Here is a 15377-nt window from a genome sequence, read left to right as displayed (position 1 = left end):
TCGATTTCCTCGCCTGTAAATTGGGGTCAGACTGGCCTAGTGAAAACATGAACTTTTAAGACAGACTGACCTGATTTGAGTTTTGACCCCACCAGAGCCACATGATGATTTTCACGGTCCTCAGGCACTTTGCCTTCATGCATCCTTTCTTCCATAAAGAAATAGCAGAAGTTATGTTTTACAACTATGTTGGTATAAATATAAATATATTAATATTACGTATTAAAATTTTTCTTTGACCCAAAATTTAATCTTATTCCTTCTTATTCTGAAAGAAAGTATTTCTGTGGCCTTAAAAGTATCATGAGCCCCGGGCCCTGTGCCAACTGTGCCTCATGAAGAATCATGCTGGGCTCCACTACTCACCAGCTGTGTGACCGTGGGTAAGTTGTTCAACCTCTCTGGGCCTCAGTTTCCTCATTTATAAAATGGAGATGACAACAGACCCCACCTTTTTAGTGACATAGTTGGAATTCAGTGAGAGAGTGTATGCCATGAATCTTTAGAGCAAGCCCTACAAATGGAACTATTATTTCTTTTTATTATTATTATTTATCATCTTTGAGGGTATTTTCAGCTCTAATCTCTCTGAAACTATTAAAATATTTCAAACAAGAATCTCAAAATACATTAAAAAAAAAAAAAAAAAGAAATGAAACTTCCAGGCTATTTGATGGGGGAAGTAGAAGAGTTTCCCAGAGAAGAGTGTATCAGCAGAAGGAGTTTTTACAGATGACAAATGCAGATTTTCTCCTGCCATTGAGGAGCTCATGAGGAAGGAACATGGGCTTGCACCAGTCAGCTGGAATCTGGACCAGCTGGAGAATATGTGCCAGGTGGGCAGATACTTGGGAAAGGTGTGTGTGTGTGTCTGTTGCATTCATCTTAGAGAAAAGGAGATTTGCATAGAGTTTGAAGGCTATGAAAGCCTCAGGCCTATGGAGACAGGGACATCGTATTTGTAGGGAAGAGGGGCAAAGAGGGGAGGAGCACTTTAAGCTGAGGGAACAGTATATCCAAAAGTCTGGGGCAGGAGGCAAGTTCAAGCTGAGATTTATCTTTTTTTAAAAAAAGATTTTATTTATTCATGAGAGACAGAGAGAGGCAGAGGGAGAAGCAGACTCCCTCTGGGGAGCCCAACGTGGGATTCAGTCCGAGGACCCCAGGATCATGAGCTGAGCCTAAGGCAGACATTCAACCACTGAGCCAGCCAGGCGTCCTGAGGTTTACCTTTTCTTAGCTGAATTGTAGTTCTTGTATCCCTGGGGCATCCCAGGTTATATCTTTTGAATATTCCTTGACGAACTTGAATACCCTAGAAAGCACTGTCCATTTTTTTTTTTTTAAGTAGGCTCCACACCCAGCTGTGTGGAGCCCAGTGTGGGGCTTGAACTCATGACCCTGAGATCAAGACATGCACGGAAATCAAGAGTCACATGCTTAACTAGCTGAGCCCCCAGGGGGCCCCAGCACTGTTTTGTAATCCCCAATTTGAACCACTCCCTAATTTTGTAAGTTAGGTGTTTCCATTGGGAAGCTTTTCTAAAATAAAAATTACGACAATTCTACTACCCAATGTCTACTACTTTTAGCTCCAAAAAAAATTTTTTTGAGGGGATAACTATGTAAAGACTATTGCCTTCTTCTCCAAGACGGCACAGTAGAGCCCCCTGAGTTTAATTAATTCCACAAAAACTTTGTGAACAGTGACTTAGGAAGACACAGCTTTGTCCTCATAGAGGCTGTAGGTTGGGGGCGGGGGCAGACATTGAACGACTAGCTACACAGGTGATGGAGGTTAGGAAAGAGACATGGAGAGCACCATGGGCAGGTGTGGTGGAGGGTCCTAGAAAAACTGGGGGAACCTAGTAAAAAAAAAGCCTCCCTGATTGAGCAAGATTTCAGCTGAGTTTTGAGGAATAAGAAGTTAGCTAAGTGAATGGGGGGAGAAGAGTGATGGGAATGGAGGAGACAGCCTGTGCAAAAGCCCAGAAGCTGGGGAGAGCATAAAGAATTGAGGAACTAGACGTGGCAAGAATGTACAGATGGTTGAAAATGGAGAGGTAAGTGAAGGCCAAAATATACAAGGCTTTTTGTAAGATATGATAAGGATTGGGGTCTCTACCCAAAGAGAAATGGGGAGCCACTGAGGATTTTAGTGAGGGGGGGCAATAGCACGAGATTTCCATTTTAGGAAGTCTATCCTGGTTATTGGGAGGCGAACAGATCGTAGGGAGGTAGGATTGGAGCTCGGAGCCATGGACAAGTTCACTTAGTGTCTGGTCCACTTTCCCTGCCTCCTCCACTGAGCACAGGGCTCTTGTCCCAGCCATCCTGCTGGCCTTTAGGGCAAAAGGATGATCCTTTCCTCCAGAATAAGCTCATGTGGGAATTGCCTACTTGACCATTTTGGACCTTGGAAACTGGGAGTTTTCCTGGGACAGCGAGCCCTGCTCAGAAGAGGGGAGGTGACAAAGGCTTTATAGCCTCACCACCTCCCCCACCAATTCCAACAAGACCTCTGAGGTTCATTGGATATTTGAAGGAAAATGGTTTTCCCATTTAAGCAGGGCCCTTTTGATTTTATTCCCTTGGTTAGATGCAACCAAATTTCAAAAATCAGCCGTATGCTTGCTTGCTTGCTTGCTTTCCTTCTTTCTTTTTAAAGATTTTATTTATTTATTCATGAGAGACATACAGAGAGAGGCAGAGACATCGGCAGAGGGAGAAGCAGGCTCCCTGTGGGGAGTCCAATACGGGACTCGATCCCAGGACCCTGGGATCTGGACCTGAGCCAAAGGCAGATGCTCCACCACTGAGCCACCCAGGCATCCCTGGTCTCTTTCTTATGTCAAAAGTCACATCATCCCTCATATATTAAGGAAGATAAGAAGTGAGTCTATGGATATAGCGTGCTGAAACTCTCTTTTTCAGGGTTACATATGGTGCATTAAGTGCTCCCATCACTTGGGAGTCTATTTATCATAGACTCTTGGAAGAATGCATAGGCTGGTAAGAGAGGCTGCTTCTGACACAGGAAACTAGGGGGTGGGGTCCCGGAGCAGCTCACTTTTTCACTGCTTAGGCTGGTATTCTTGTATATCTAGCCATGCACGAGTACTATTTAAACAAAAGATATAATCTAAAAGAAGGCAAAGCAAAACAAACAAAAATGACCACCATGGACCCAGGTAAAATGGTGCTCTCTACTCCTCTGCAACTCTTTGGTTGTAGAATGATGATAAAATCCTTGAATCTCTGCCAGCCATTGGCCTCCTCAAAGCCTAGGAGAAGGGAGGCTTAGGGAGTGTTGGGAAGGGACAGTCCTGTGGAGTACAAGGTGGGATAAAAAGGAGGCTAATATGGTGCACCAGAAAATACAGCCCCCTGTGGGCATCCAAAACTTCTGGGCTCTCCCCAGGTGGGTGATGGGAGGCCCTGAAGGATTTAGAAGCAGGGATGGGAATGCAGGTGGGCTGTGGTCAGAATGGGATTTCAAAGGATGGCCCTGGTAGGTACTGGGCTGGCTGAGTTGGAGGACAATTTGAGGCAGGGAGACCAGCGGGGAGAGCCTTTATTCTTCATCCCGGTGAGACATAATTACCACCCTGAGCTCAGACAAGATGGAGTAGATTCCTCAGAGAATTAAGTGCCCAAATCATGGGGTGCAGTTGAGGCCTTGTCCTTTCTGGTCATTTCCTGTGGACTGAGATCCCCTCGAGCTGAAAGCCAACATTCTTCCTCTTCCTGCAGCCTCTTTCATGGCAGGGCTGAGCCCAGGCAGTGACGACTGATGGGGCTCTAGCTTGGGACGTGAAGACTTATCTTTTAGGACTATAAAAGCCCCCAGTTTCCTATTAGGGAATTCAGGGGAGGTACCAGCCCAAGAAGGATAATAGGAGACTCTCCTTCCAATGTGACTCAAGACATTTCTTTTTAAGATTTTATTTATTTATTTATTTATTGGAGAGAAAGAGAGTGAACAAAAGAGGGAGAAGCAGACTCTCCACTGAACAGGAAGCCCAACGACTGACCGCGTGGGGCTTGATCCCAGGACGCTGGGATCATGACCTGAGCTGAAGGCAGACAATTAACTGACTGAGCCACCTAGGTGCTCTGACTCAAGACAGATTACATTCAAGTTGAAAATGAAAGTAGTTGGACCAGTCTTGTTTCCTGAGTGCAGGCAGCAGCTCATACCACCTGTTAGAACTGTTTTATTTAGAGGCAAGAAATGGTTATTATAATGGTACCCTTGTATCTAGGGGTGACGGACCTTTTTCTTCTTTGGAGAGATAGATTTTTTGCTATTGGTGAAGGCTCTTGAAGATTGTAGTTTAAATTCAACTGGAAAGTGGTCGCTGACATTCAAGGCCTATGAAGAGAAAAGGGACATAAATTTGGGAATTAGGAGACTGTCATTTTAGTGATGAACAAATTCGAGGCTTGAGGTGGGAAGATAAAACACCTCAAGTCATTGAACAGAACACACACTAGTGAGCATCATCCTTGGACCAGCCCAATCAGAAATTTAGACAGGTCTTCAAGCCCCAGAATCATAGACTTTGAGACCCAAGGTCCAATGGCCCAATGTTGTGTCTCTAGCGGTGGCCTCAAAGGGTAACACCAACCCATCTTCTCAGGACAGTGGCAAAGAAAGACAAAGTGGCAGCTGTACCTCCTCTTCAGTCAACAGAAAAGCTTTCTGGAAGTCAAAGGTGCTGTTTGATCTGGGAACAACAGACCTGATGATCTCTGGTCCTCTAAGCACAATCCTAGAGAAAGGGATGGAAGACAGTCACATTAATCCACCTTGTTGATTTTGAGACAAACCAAGTTTCCTGTTTGACATCTGGAATTGGTTGAGCAGCCTGGACTTTTTGTGTGATATTCAAAGTCCAGGCCTGGTTTTCTGACCCTTTGGACAGTGCCTAAAACTGGGAAATCAGATCATCTCCTGCTTGGGGCCCTGTGGGCAGTAGCCCTGAAGGTGGAAGAAAAGATATTATATGAAACATGGATACCAGGTGGCCCCGGTGGCGCAGCGGCTTAGTGCCGCCTGCAACCTGAGGTGTGATCCTGGAGACCCAGGATCGAGTCTCATGTCGAGCTCCCTGCATGGAGCCTGCTTCTCCCTCTGCCTGTGTCTCTGCCTCTCTTTCTCTCTGTGTCTCTCATGAATAAATAAATAAATAAAATCTTAAAAAAAAAAAAAAAGAAACATGAACACCACACCATGGAACAGTGATGTACAGACTGAGAATATTATTCCCTTGACAATTATTTTTCACTTTTCCTGATTCAATTATGGAGAAAGGTACTGGCTTATCTTTTTTTTTTTTTAAGATTTTATTTATTCATTTGAGAGAGAGGAAGCTAGCACTAGTGAGAGATGGGGGGGCAGAGGGAGAGGGAGAAGCAGACCCCCTTTGAGCTGGGAGCTCAATGTGGACCTTGATCCCAGGACCCGGGATCATGGCCTGAGTTGAAGGCAGATGCTCAACGAACTGAGCCACCCAGGCGCCCCTGGCTGATCTTTAATAACCCCCTAAGCTCCCATTTTGACCAAGATGGAGCAGGCTACAATCACCAAGCACTCTGCAAGCCAGATAATTAAAGCAGAATTTAACATTGCTCAGTTTTCACTGGGCTTACTTTTTTAGTTATTTTTGATTTATGACAAATGCTATTTTCTTACCTTAGTATGAGATCTCCTTTAAAAATTAATTTATTTCATTAGAAATTAATGGATTTAAAGACAAATACAGGGGAAAACCATAGTATAGTTGCTTTGTAGCGATAACAAAAACTGGGAACATGGTAGTTAAATGAGTTTTGGAAACATGGACTCTAATGTATCTCAAGTGGAGTGATGCAGTCAGGGTCTACGTGGCCCCACCCGACCAACGGAAGAAGGACAAGGTGAGTCAAACTTCCAGTTCATGACTATGCATTGAGCTTTCCCTGATTCCGAGTAGCTGATTTGGTTTCCTGCGTTTGCTACCACTGTGGTTAAATTTGAACTCAGTCCACAAGTAAACTCTTCACATTTGGTTGGAGTTTTTTTTTAAAGCCATCCTTCAGACCCAGAGAGTCAAGAGCAACATAATTAAGGCTCCCCCATTTCTGACTTCCAGGTACATGTGTGGGCAGGTCAGCTGCTCATTGAAGGCTTTCCTGAGGTTGCTCTGTGCACAGGCCAGTTCTTGGCATCTTTCATGTCCAACAGAGCATAGCTTGTAGGAGGTGTTCAATAAATACTTGAACACAGAACAAACACTGGAATTGAGACCATTTCATCTTACTCCCCTTACTAGAAAGTTATATCTCTTTAATTTAAAAAAATTTTTAATTTTTAAGTAGGCTCCATGCCCAACATGGGGCTCAAACTCACACCCAGAGATCAAGAGTCACATGTTCTACTGACTGAAACATCCAGGTGCCCCAGAAATTGATATCCCCTTTAAAAAAAGACATAAAAATAAATAAAAATAAAAAAAGACATCAAAGAAATATGCTGGTGTGGAAAACATAGAAACTTTAGAGCAACAAAATGAGAAATTAATCTTTAAAAAAAAAAGTCACATGTAATCCTGCCATCCTTTGGCATATATTGTATAAAACCGAAGTTCTTTCAGTAAACACCTTTTTAACCTGTTCCCCCACCCCACCTAAGCTATTGTGAGCTTCTTTTCCTGTGATTCACTGTTCTGCTTCCTTATTCTTGGTCACCTCCCCTTTGTTGGCCAGGGGAAAAGAATGGGACCGCAGAAGGGACTAGATCTGCTCAAGGCCACACCACACAGCTGGCACGTGTGAGCAGGCAAGTAGGCGAGCAGGCTAGTGGGCGAGTGGCCATCTCCAACGCACTTTGCTGGCAAGCCCTCAAAGTGAGAGGGAGGCAGCAGGCACTGAGCGCTCGTCTCCTGTAACTTCCTGCCTCAATTCCACTTTCCCCAATGCTAGGGCTGCTTCTACTCTTGAGAACTGGAGCAATGACTTCTGCAAAGGGCACACCAAGCCTGAAAGCTCCAAGAGGAATAAAAGAGGTTGTGGGATGGAAATGAAATTCTGACCTCAAAACTAGAGAAGTGAGAACAATTGTCTCTGGCAGAAGCCACCTCGTGCTTCCTTGGAGGCAGGCTGAGTCTGGAAACCACGGCCACCATAGGTTCTACTATGGATGGGAAGATCAGGAACATTCACAGGCTTCAAGTGCCTCCCCCACCTCCCAGTTTAAGGAGCAAAAATGAAAGCTGACTGAAAATTCCCAGGGAGACTTCACAAATACAATACTAGGGTTTTTTAGGTTTTGTTTTGTAACATAAGCTCTACAGCCCCAACATGGGGCTGGAACTCATCCCGTAAGATCCAGAGCTGCACGTTCCACTGACTAAAGCTAGCCAGGTGCTCCAAGAATGCTATTATTTAAAGGTATGTATTTGCATTTGGGAATGTGTAGCAAAAGCTTTAAAAGTGTAAACACCCTTCTAATAACTGGTCTCAGATGGGAGGTCCATTTGGGCAGTGCTTATACTAGCCAACTCTTGGCAATAACCTAAGCTTAATGACAGGGGATTTGAATGACTAAATTCTGGTATGTCTTTGTGATGAAATAATTAACAGCCAGTGAATGTGTGGAACACTTAACCGTATGCCAGGCATTGTGTGAGAAGACCTATACTATTCATTTACTCCTCGTCATGGCCTCATGAATAAGGCATTACTACAGTCTCTGTTTTACAGGCAAGGAAGCAAAGACACACAGTAAGTCCTGAGGTGGTGGTAGAGGCAGGATTTGAACCCAGGCTCATCTGACACAAAAACCTTGAACTAGCCACTGCTAAGCTACAATGCTCAGGGCTCCCAGGTATGGCCATGCAGCATGCACCCTGCACAAGTACCCCATGCATGGGCCTGAAGTCTGATTGACTCAGCTCTGTAAGATGTGTTCTTCCTCCGCCCTGAGGGGGGCGCCTTCTCTGATGCGTATTAAGCACTGCATGAGCCAGCCTGAGTGAGGCAGATGCCTTCTACCTGTCGTAGGCACAGTGGGTGCTGCTCTTGACCGTGGTGTCCTCTTGGTCCCCTATCAGCCAGACAAACCCGGGGTCAGTCCTCAAGCGAATGATCTTCCAGGCCTTCTTGGGGACGTAGCTACAGCCGGCGTTGAAGTCACCCATGAAAATGAAATTCTGAAAGACATTGTTTGGAACTGTCACCTTTTGGGTATTATTGCCAAATACTTTTGCTCAGAACCGGTGGCAATGGCTCCACCTCCCAAGCCCAGTAAACAATGGGTTCTGTTATGGGCTAAATTGTGTCCTTCTCCCCTGCCCCTGCCCCCACTCCCACAAATTGATATCCTGAAGTCCCAACACATGGTACCTTATGTGACTATGTTTGGAGAGAGGGCCTTTAAGAGGTAACTATGTAAACTGAGTTACCAAATGGATGGCCCCTAATCCAATATATATGCCTGGTGTCCTCAAAGAAAGAGATCAGGACACAGAGAGAAGACCAAGGACAGAGACCTTCAGGAAACCAACCCTGCTGACACCTTGACCTTGGACATCCAGCTTTTAGAGCTGTGAGGAATAGGTTTCTGTTGTTTAAGTGACCCAATCTTTGGCAGCCCTGGCAAACCAATACAGGGTCTTTTTTCTTTTGGTTTTTAAAAGTTAAAAATGAAGCTACAGTTTTGATAAGTATCTGACAGGCGAGACTGTACAAGGAAAGGTGTTCTCACTGGAAAGTGGATGTTTGGTGTAGCCCTTCCCTCCTGTTCTTAGTCACCACGTCCCTGTCATTCAGCATGCTGAATTAGGTGGGGATAAAAGAATCCAGCTCATTTATTCCTTCAAATCTTTCTGGCTCAAACTACTGTAGGGTATAAATATTTGAATGAATTGACGCCTTTTGTTTCCAAGCAGGAAAAATGAATTTGGGTGGTTTATTTGACAACCTTGGCATCATGCTTTCTCTTCTATTGTTTGGAAGTCAGGAGCTTATTCCTGTGGAAATTCTGTCTACTGAGGAAGTGGGAAGAGCCTGAAAGGGAGGGGATGATAGAGTGAGTTGTCCACCCCTGCCCCGAGGCCACCAACAGAACCTTCTATTTCAGAAGTGTTTTTCCCCACAGAGCTTTGGAACAAAATTTTAAGATTCCTCAATTCAGAGGAAGTGTCATATTTCCTTGTCGGTGCTATTGTTTGTGGCTGTTGCTGACTTTAGAGTTTTCTTCAAAACATTTTATTTTGACCTCAGAGATCACGGTTTTTCCTGACATTGATGGGTGTGGTTGAGGACAGAATGTCATTCTTAACCCAAGTGACCACCAGTTCCTATTGTTATAGGCACAATTTACTGAACATGCACTGTATGTCAGACCAAGCATGAAATGTTTCATAAAGTTGGGGCGCCTCGGTGGCTCAGTCAGTTAAGCATCCAATACTTGATTTCAGCTCAGGTCATGATTTCAGGGTCCTGGGATTGAGCCCCACATCTGGTTCTGCATTCAGTGTGGAGTCTCTTTTCCCTCTCCCTCTGTTCCTCCCCCTACTCATGCTCTCTCTCTCTCAAATAAATAAATGAATCCTAAAAAAAAGTTTCATAAAGTTTAAAATATATCTCATGATAAACATTAGGAGGTAGAAGAGATCCTTAATCTTTGTGGAAACAGGATAGAGGAATACAATGACCGGCTCTAGACCACTCAACTCATTGACTCAAGTGGTTACGTCAAGAATTAAATCCTGGTCTGCCATCAATGCCAGCCTAGTGCCTGAGATGTTCAATAAATTCTTGTTGAATGACTGGAAGAATTCAAAATTTTAGGAATGAATGAGCCTTTCTCTTGCCCTGCTTTTTACAAATAAGCAATGAATTACGCACCTTGTGCTCTCCATGTCCTAGCTCCGTGTCCCCACTTTACTTGATTCATGTTGCACTTTGAATGGTGGAGCAGAAGGAGGGGGGTGGTCACAGGAATTATAGCCCAAAAGGAGGGAAGAATGAGGAAAAGCCCCTGGAACACTTCCATATTTGCCAAGAGCTTTCACAGACTCTCACAGCCAGCCACATGAGGTGGCATCCCCATTTTCCAGATGAGGGAATAATTGAGGCCAAGAATGTTGGTGGATGCATTCCCCTATATTCTATGGGATATCACTTCCCTCCTTCACCTCAGTCTGTGAGGTTGGGCTGAAGAACACACATATTTAACCAATCAGAGCTTCTCAAGCCCCCTGATGGACATGTGCCCCAACGAGGGCCCATAATGGGACTTAACCCTGGGGCACTTCTTGCATTGTGGAACAGAACACTCGTCAGTGGGCTGAAAACTGCTGGAGGCCGTGTTGCCATCTCAAAGGTGGAGCCCACCAAGAGGACACAAGGACAAAGCGATGAAAAGAAAGAGACAAGCCGAGCCCTGATGACCTTGTATGAGCCCCAGATCCCCCTCTGCCTGAACTACCCCTGAACATCCAGTTACATGAACCAATAAATTGCACCGCCCTTTTCATGCTCCAATTTGAGAGTCTGTCATTTGCAGTAAAGGACTCCCGACCTCCAAGTGTCTCCCTGTTCTCCTTGCAAAGTGAGAATGATAAAAGTGTTTACTTCGTGGGCTTATGGGGAGGATTCAATCAACTTGCCCAAGTCTAGCCTCAGCATAGGGCCTGGCACCAGCTGCTCACTCAGTGACCTGGGGCAGCCATTCTTAGTGGCGCTGTGCATGAACGGCCGAGACCCCCCTGGAGAGTACCCAGCACATCTAGCAAGAAGGATATTTAAGGCTGAAGTAAAGGCTCAAAGGAGGTTCTAACATGGTGGTGGTCTGCACGGGTGGCCCGCCTGGGGAGTGATACATCCCTTCCCAGAACCTGACTCTGCCTTTGCTAGAGGAGAATTCAAGGGACACAGAGGGTCATCACCTCCGCCTTCCAACGGCGCTTCACGTCCAAGTAGACATCAACCAGCTCATCGATCTCTTTCACAGAGGCTTCAGGGGTGGTGTGCAGGGGGACAATCACGAAGTCCTTGACAGCTGAGGAACAGGAAAGATGTGGAGGTCACATACTTCCCCGGACACGGGCAGGTGCCTCGAACACTGCTGAGGGGAAACAGGCTGCCCACTGCCCCCTAACCCCCCACCGCCGGGAGGCCCAGATTATGTGGTCTGGTCTCCTCTTTTTTTTTTTTTTTTAAGATTTTATTTATTCATGAGAGACACAGAAAGAGAGGCAGAGACATAGGCAGAGGGAGAAGCAGGCTCCATGCAGGGAGCCCAACATGGGACTTGATCCCAGGACCCCAGATTACACCTGGGGTGAAGGCAGATGCTCAACCACTGAGCCACCCAGCCATCCCTAGTCCCCTCATTACTAGAGGGTCCAGCTGGTGGCTGAGATGTGCCTGTTCCTGGGACCACTGGGCCGCTGTCATCAGCGGATGAAAGCTTCCTCTCGCCCACTCACTTGCATGGCTAAGAGAAAGCTGGAAGACAGCACTCCTTGATGACACTGTGGGTGTTTTTCTTTTCTCTTTCTTTAAAAAATTATATTTTCTACTTTTTAAAAAATAAGCCTGCATGGCTTTTGTACTAAAGAAAAAAAATTTTTTCTAATGAAAAAAAATTGAGGCTTGTCAGTTTATGCTTCTTTTATAATTTGGAAAAAAACTACCCTACCCCTCCCATTATTTTTTTGAAAAGCAGCCTTTTGTGAAACATCTGAAAACCTCCCCCGTCCAGGAAGGACTGAGAGAGCCTATCTCAGAGAATGTAGGTGAGCCTGGGAACAATGCCTTGCCCACCTGCCAGTGGCAGCTGACATTTCTGATTGCCTCTTTCCCGGGCTTTCCTCCTCCTCCTGTGCCTGGGCCTCCACTCTTGCTCAGGAGCTGAGGGCTGTTGGGGGTCACTGCTCAAGTGACATAGTGGGGAGTCAGGACTCAGGTCAGGAAGCCTGTCTCCAGAACCCTGCCCTTACCACTCAGCCTTATCTCCCACTCTCCTTCTCATGCCTCCACTCCACTCCCCATCCTCTCTTTAGTCCCCCTAAATACCTCAACCCCTTTCCCACTTCTGATCTTGTGTGTGCACACTGGGACCTCCCCCTGGAATGGCCCTTCCTTCCCCCAGCCCTCTGTGACTGGCTTCTTCAGGTCACAGTCCAATGTCACCCTGAAGAGGCCATCTGTAGTCTGCACCATCTAAGGTGAGCCCTTCACCCCATTATAGAATGAACCCTGCTTTTACTTCCTTCATGCTCTGAAATTCTTAGTTTGGCCCACTGGAACCTGAGCTCTGTCTTGCTCACCCTCTTGGTTCCAGGACCTAGCACAGCACCCGGCACATGAGAGGTACTCAAAAACGTTTGTTGATTGAATATATGAATGAATGAATGAATGAGTAAATGAATAAAGGAAAGAAATGATAGATGAATGGCTAACTCTCTTCAATCTCAAATAGAGAGGACATAAGGATGTTTCCTTGTACAAGAGAGGAAATTCCAAACAGGACATGGCTGTGGTGCCATCCTTGGGGAGGAGGGGTAGAGAAAGGCAAAAAGGTGGAATCTCAAGACAAACAGGTTTGTTTAACAATATTTAGCTACGTGTAGCTGAAGATTCTCTTAGAGAAAAGGGGCAGGGGGCAGGGTGCTCTCCCAACACTGCCTGGTCAGCCAAATGTGAATCATACGCACGACCAAGGCGATTATGACACATACTCTCCCAAGTGCATTTCTGGCCTCAGCAGTCCTCATCTCCTCTTTTTCTACTGGAAATTTCCTCCACCGTTCTTCCATGTTTGTCTTCCTAAAGTACTAATCAACCCAGGGCAGAAATAGTTACTTCCCAGTTTAGGGTGTTTATATGTGTAGTATACATGGGGGTGTGCATACGTACAACTCTGCGCATATTTATTTGGTCATTATCTGTCTTGCCCACTACAACGTAACTTCACTAGGACAGGGGCCTTGTCTGTCTTGTTCCGGGCCTGGAACAGAGCCTGGCACGTGTTAAGTACTGAAAAAAATATTTGATTCTGTATAGCTCCAATCTGCAAACCAAACGAACTCTTGACTTTCCATTTAGATCCACACAGTGGTTAAGACTGTGGGCGTCCAGGGATGCCTGGGTGGCTCAGCGGTTGAGCATCTGCCTTTGGCTCAGGGCGTAGTCCCGCAGTCCCGGGATCGAATCCTGCATCAGATTCCCTGCATGGAGCCTGCTTCTCCCTCCGCCTATGTCTGCCTCTCTTTCTGTGTCTCTCACGAATAAATAAAATCTTTAAAAAAAAAAAAAAAAAAAAAAAAAAAAACCCGTGAGCGCCCAAGATAGTGGCTTGTGTTACCACCCTGCTCATTCATTTCAAGAGCTGCTGGGTGACCTTGGGCAAGTGATTCCACCTGCTGTTTGAACCTCAGCTTCCACAAATGTAAAGTGCAGATAATCCCAGGTCTTACCCTGCAGAGTGTTGCAAGGATTACAGGAACCTGGCACTAATCAGGGGTCAATAATTATAGTAGCTTGTACATGTGTAGGTGTTGTCAGAGTTCAGGGTGGAATTGATTGGATTTCCTCTCTACACCCAGTCTGTAGAGAGGACTGGAGAGGGAGGGAGGGAGGGAGAGGGAGACTCTAGGTTAGAGGTTCATCTCTGGTAACCATCACTGGGATTTTTATTTTAAATGAAGTTGTATTTGATTGGGACTGAAGAATTGTGGTAAATAATTTCCATCAGCCTAAATCCTCCAAAGAGAGTGGAGTTATCCCAGTTTCAGAAGGTGGGTGGGTTCCAGGTTGAGGAGATCTTGAGTCATGACATTCTGACAGGCCAGGCTACAGCCTTCAAATACTAGGTGTTCTTAATGGCCATCTCAAGTCTAAGGCTTCCCTAATAATGCTGCACAAACCCCAGGACCACGGCTCACACTCGGGGCTACTGTCGGTTCATGGATCACAGGGAGATTATGCACAAGAGGATACTGTGGGTCTCACCGGTGAAGGGTGACTGGAACCAGACCACAAAGGGCTCCCTGGAAAACACATCTGCATCTCCAGCCTGATAGTCATGGTAGAGGTAGTATTTCTTCACAGACACCAGCTTTTCCCTAGAAATAAAAAAAAGAAAGCCCTTCCAGCTGAGTCAGTTGCCTTCCTAATTTATTCAGGAAGCAGAGACACAGGTTCCCATGGCTTTAGTAGCCCCCCCAGGCAGGCTCTTGCCCTGCAAGGGATCTTTCACTCCAGAACAAATTCCATCAACTCTTCTCAATGACCAGGGCCCTTTGAAAGCTAGAGATCTGAGCAGTACCAGTTATCTGGGGCATCCACAGCTACTGTTCAGACTTAGAGCAAATTACTAGTAGGGAGAAGACAAGGCTATGTAGTTTCAGAGTCAGCCATGCTGGGCAGCTTAGGTTTCCATCCCTGGCTAGCACTTAACTAACTCTGAAGGATAAAGAACTCCTGACCCTCCTGACCAGGCAGCCACTGAGTCAACCAACAAATTAGGTGTCAGGAAGCTGCATGTGCTTTTTAATTTGAGGAGGTAATGCTTTGCTTCAGCCTCAATTTGACAGCAATTATTTTGATCAATATTGAGAACTGGTTAGAGACCATTAGATATCAAAATTTGGTTTTGAAGAAAAGATATGCATTTTGATTCAGTTCATGGTCATCATTTGTAAGTGAATCATGTCCCAGGAAGCAGAGACTATACTCACTTGTAGAGAAAGGCATACTGTTCTTTATATGTGTTTCTTCCAAGCCGAGAGCTAATCACATAGTTGTATTTTATGCCTCTTCTCGAATTTCTAGAAAACATAAAGATTTTACATTACATTTTAAAAAAGAAACTACCTCCTACTGCATGCTCCCCCTTTTCAATCTATGTCCATATCACCAATTACATCATGGAGAAAGGCTACCATTTGCTGTAACCTTGGAGTCTAATAAGAAGGGCCACCATTGACTGGGAATGTGACATCTATCTTCCAGGATCTTTACAGCCATTATCTCTTCTTGCCCTTAGAATGTGGATACTATTATTACTCATTTTTTATACTTTGCAGGTGTACAGCTGGGGTTTGAGCTCAGATCCTACCTACTCCAAATCCACATGTTTGGGCCTATACCTGTGGCACGTTATTGAGACCATAGACGATTCAGGCCAGAATCAGTCCCAAATCCCATTCTGGCTCATGGCTGGGCTGACCTCATACTTCCTGATGGAGTAAACCTTATCAGGTCATCCTGTCCCTGCACTACTCCTGAACATTTATCATATGCATCATTCCTGGTACCATTTTCACTGGACATTCACTTCTGCTCTGAAAATCCCCAAACATTTTCTCACAAGTCCTAGA

At 45.4% G+C, this 15377-nt stretch overlaps 1 protein-coding gene across 2 annotated transcripts in view; it reads right to left on the bottom strand.

Moving 5' to 3' along the window:
- Positions 1-3929: 3929 nt before the first annotated feature.
- The window catches only part of DNASE1L3 (deoxyribonuclease 1L3), a 29718-nt gene continuing 18270 nt past the window's right edge, over positions 3930-15377 (bottom strand). For both annotated transcript variants that reach the window (XM_077858360.1, XM_077858359.1), the window contains exons 3-8: positions 14736-14825; positions 14008-14120; positions 10938-11050; positions 8038-8195; positions 4679-4775; positions 3930-4375 (exon numbers count right to left, since the gene is read on the bottom strand). In XM_077858360.1, coding sequence (XP_077714486.1) covers positions 4262-4375; positions 4679-4775; positions 8038-8195; positions 10938-11050; positions 14008-14120; positions 14736-14825 — 685 coding nt within the window. In that variant the 3' untranslated portion in view covers positions 3930-4261. The remainder of the gene's footprint in view (positions 4376-4678; positions 4776-8037; positions 8196-10937; positions 11051-14007; positions 14121-14735; positions 14826-15377) is intronic.

Source organism: Canis aureus, chromosome 19 (genome assembly GCF_053574225.1).
Source record: "Canis aureus isolate CA01 chromosome 19, VMU_Caureus_v.1.0, whole genome shotgun sequence".
NCBI classification, from domain to species: Eukaryota; Metazoa; Chordata; class Mammalia; order Carnivora; family Canidae; genus Canis; species Canis aureus.
The sequence above is the reverse complement of the archived record's forward strand: the minus strand, read 5'-3'. Positions and strand labels throughout refer to the sequence as shown.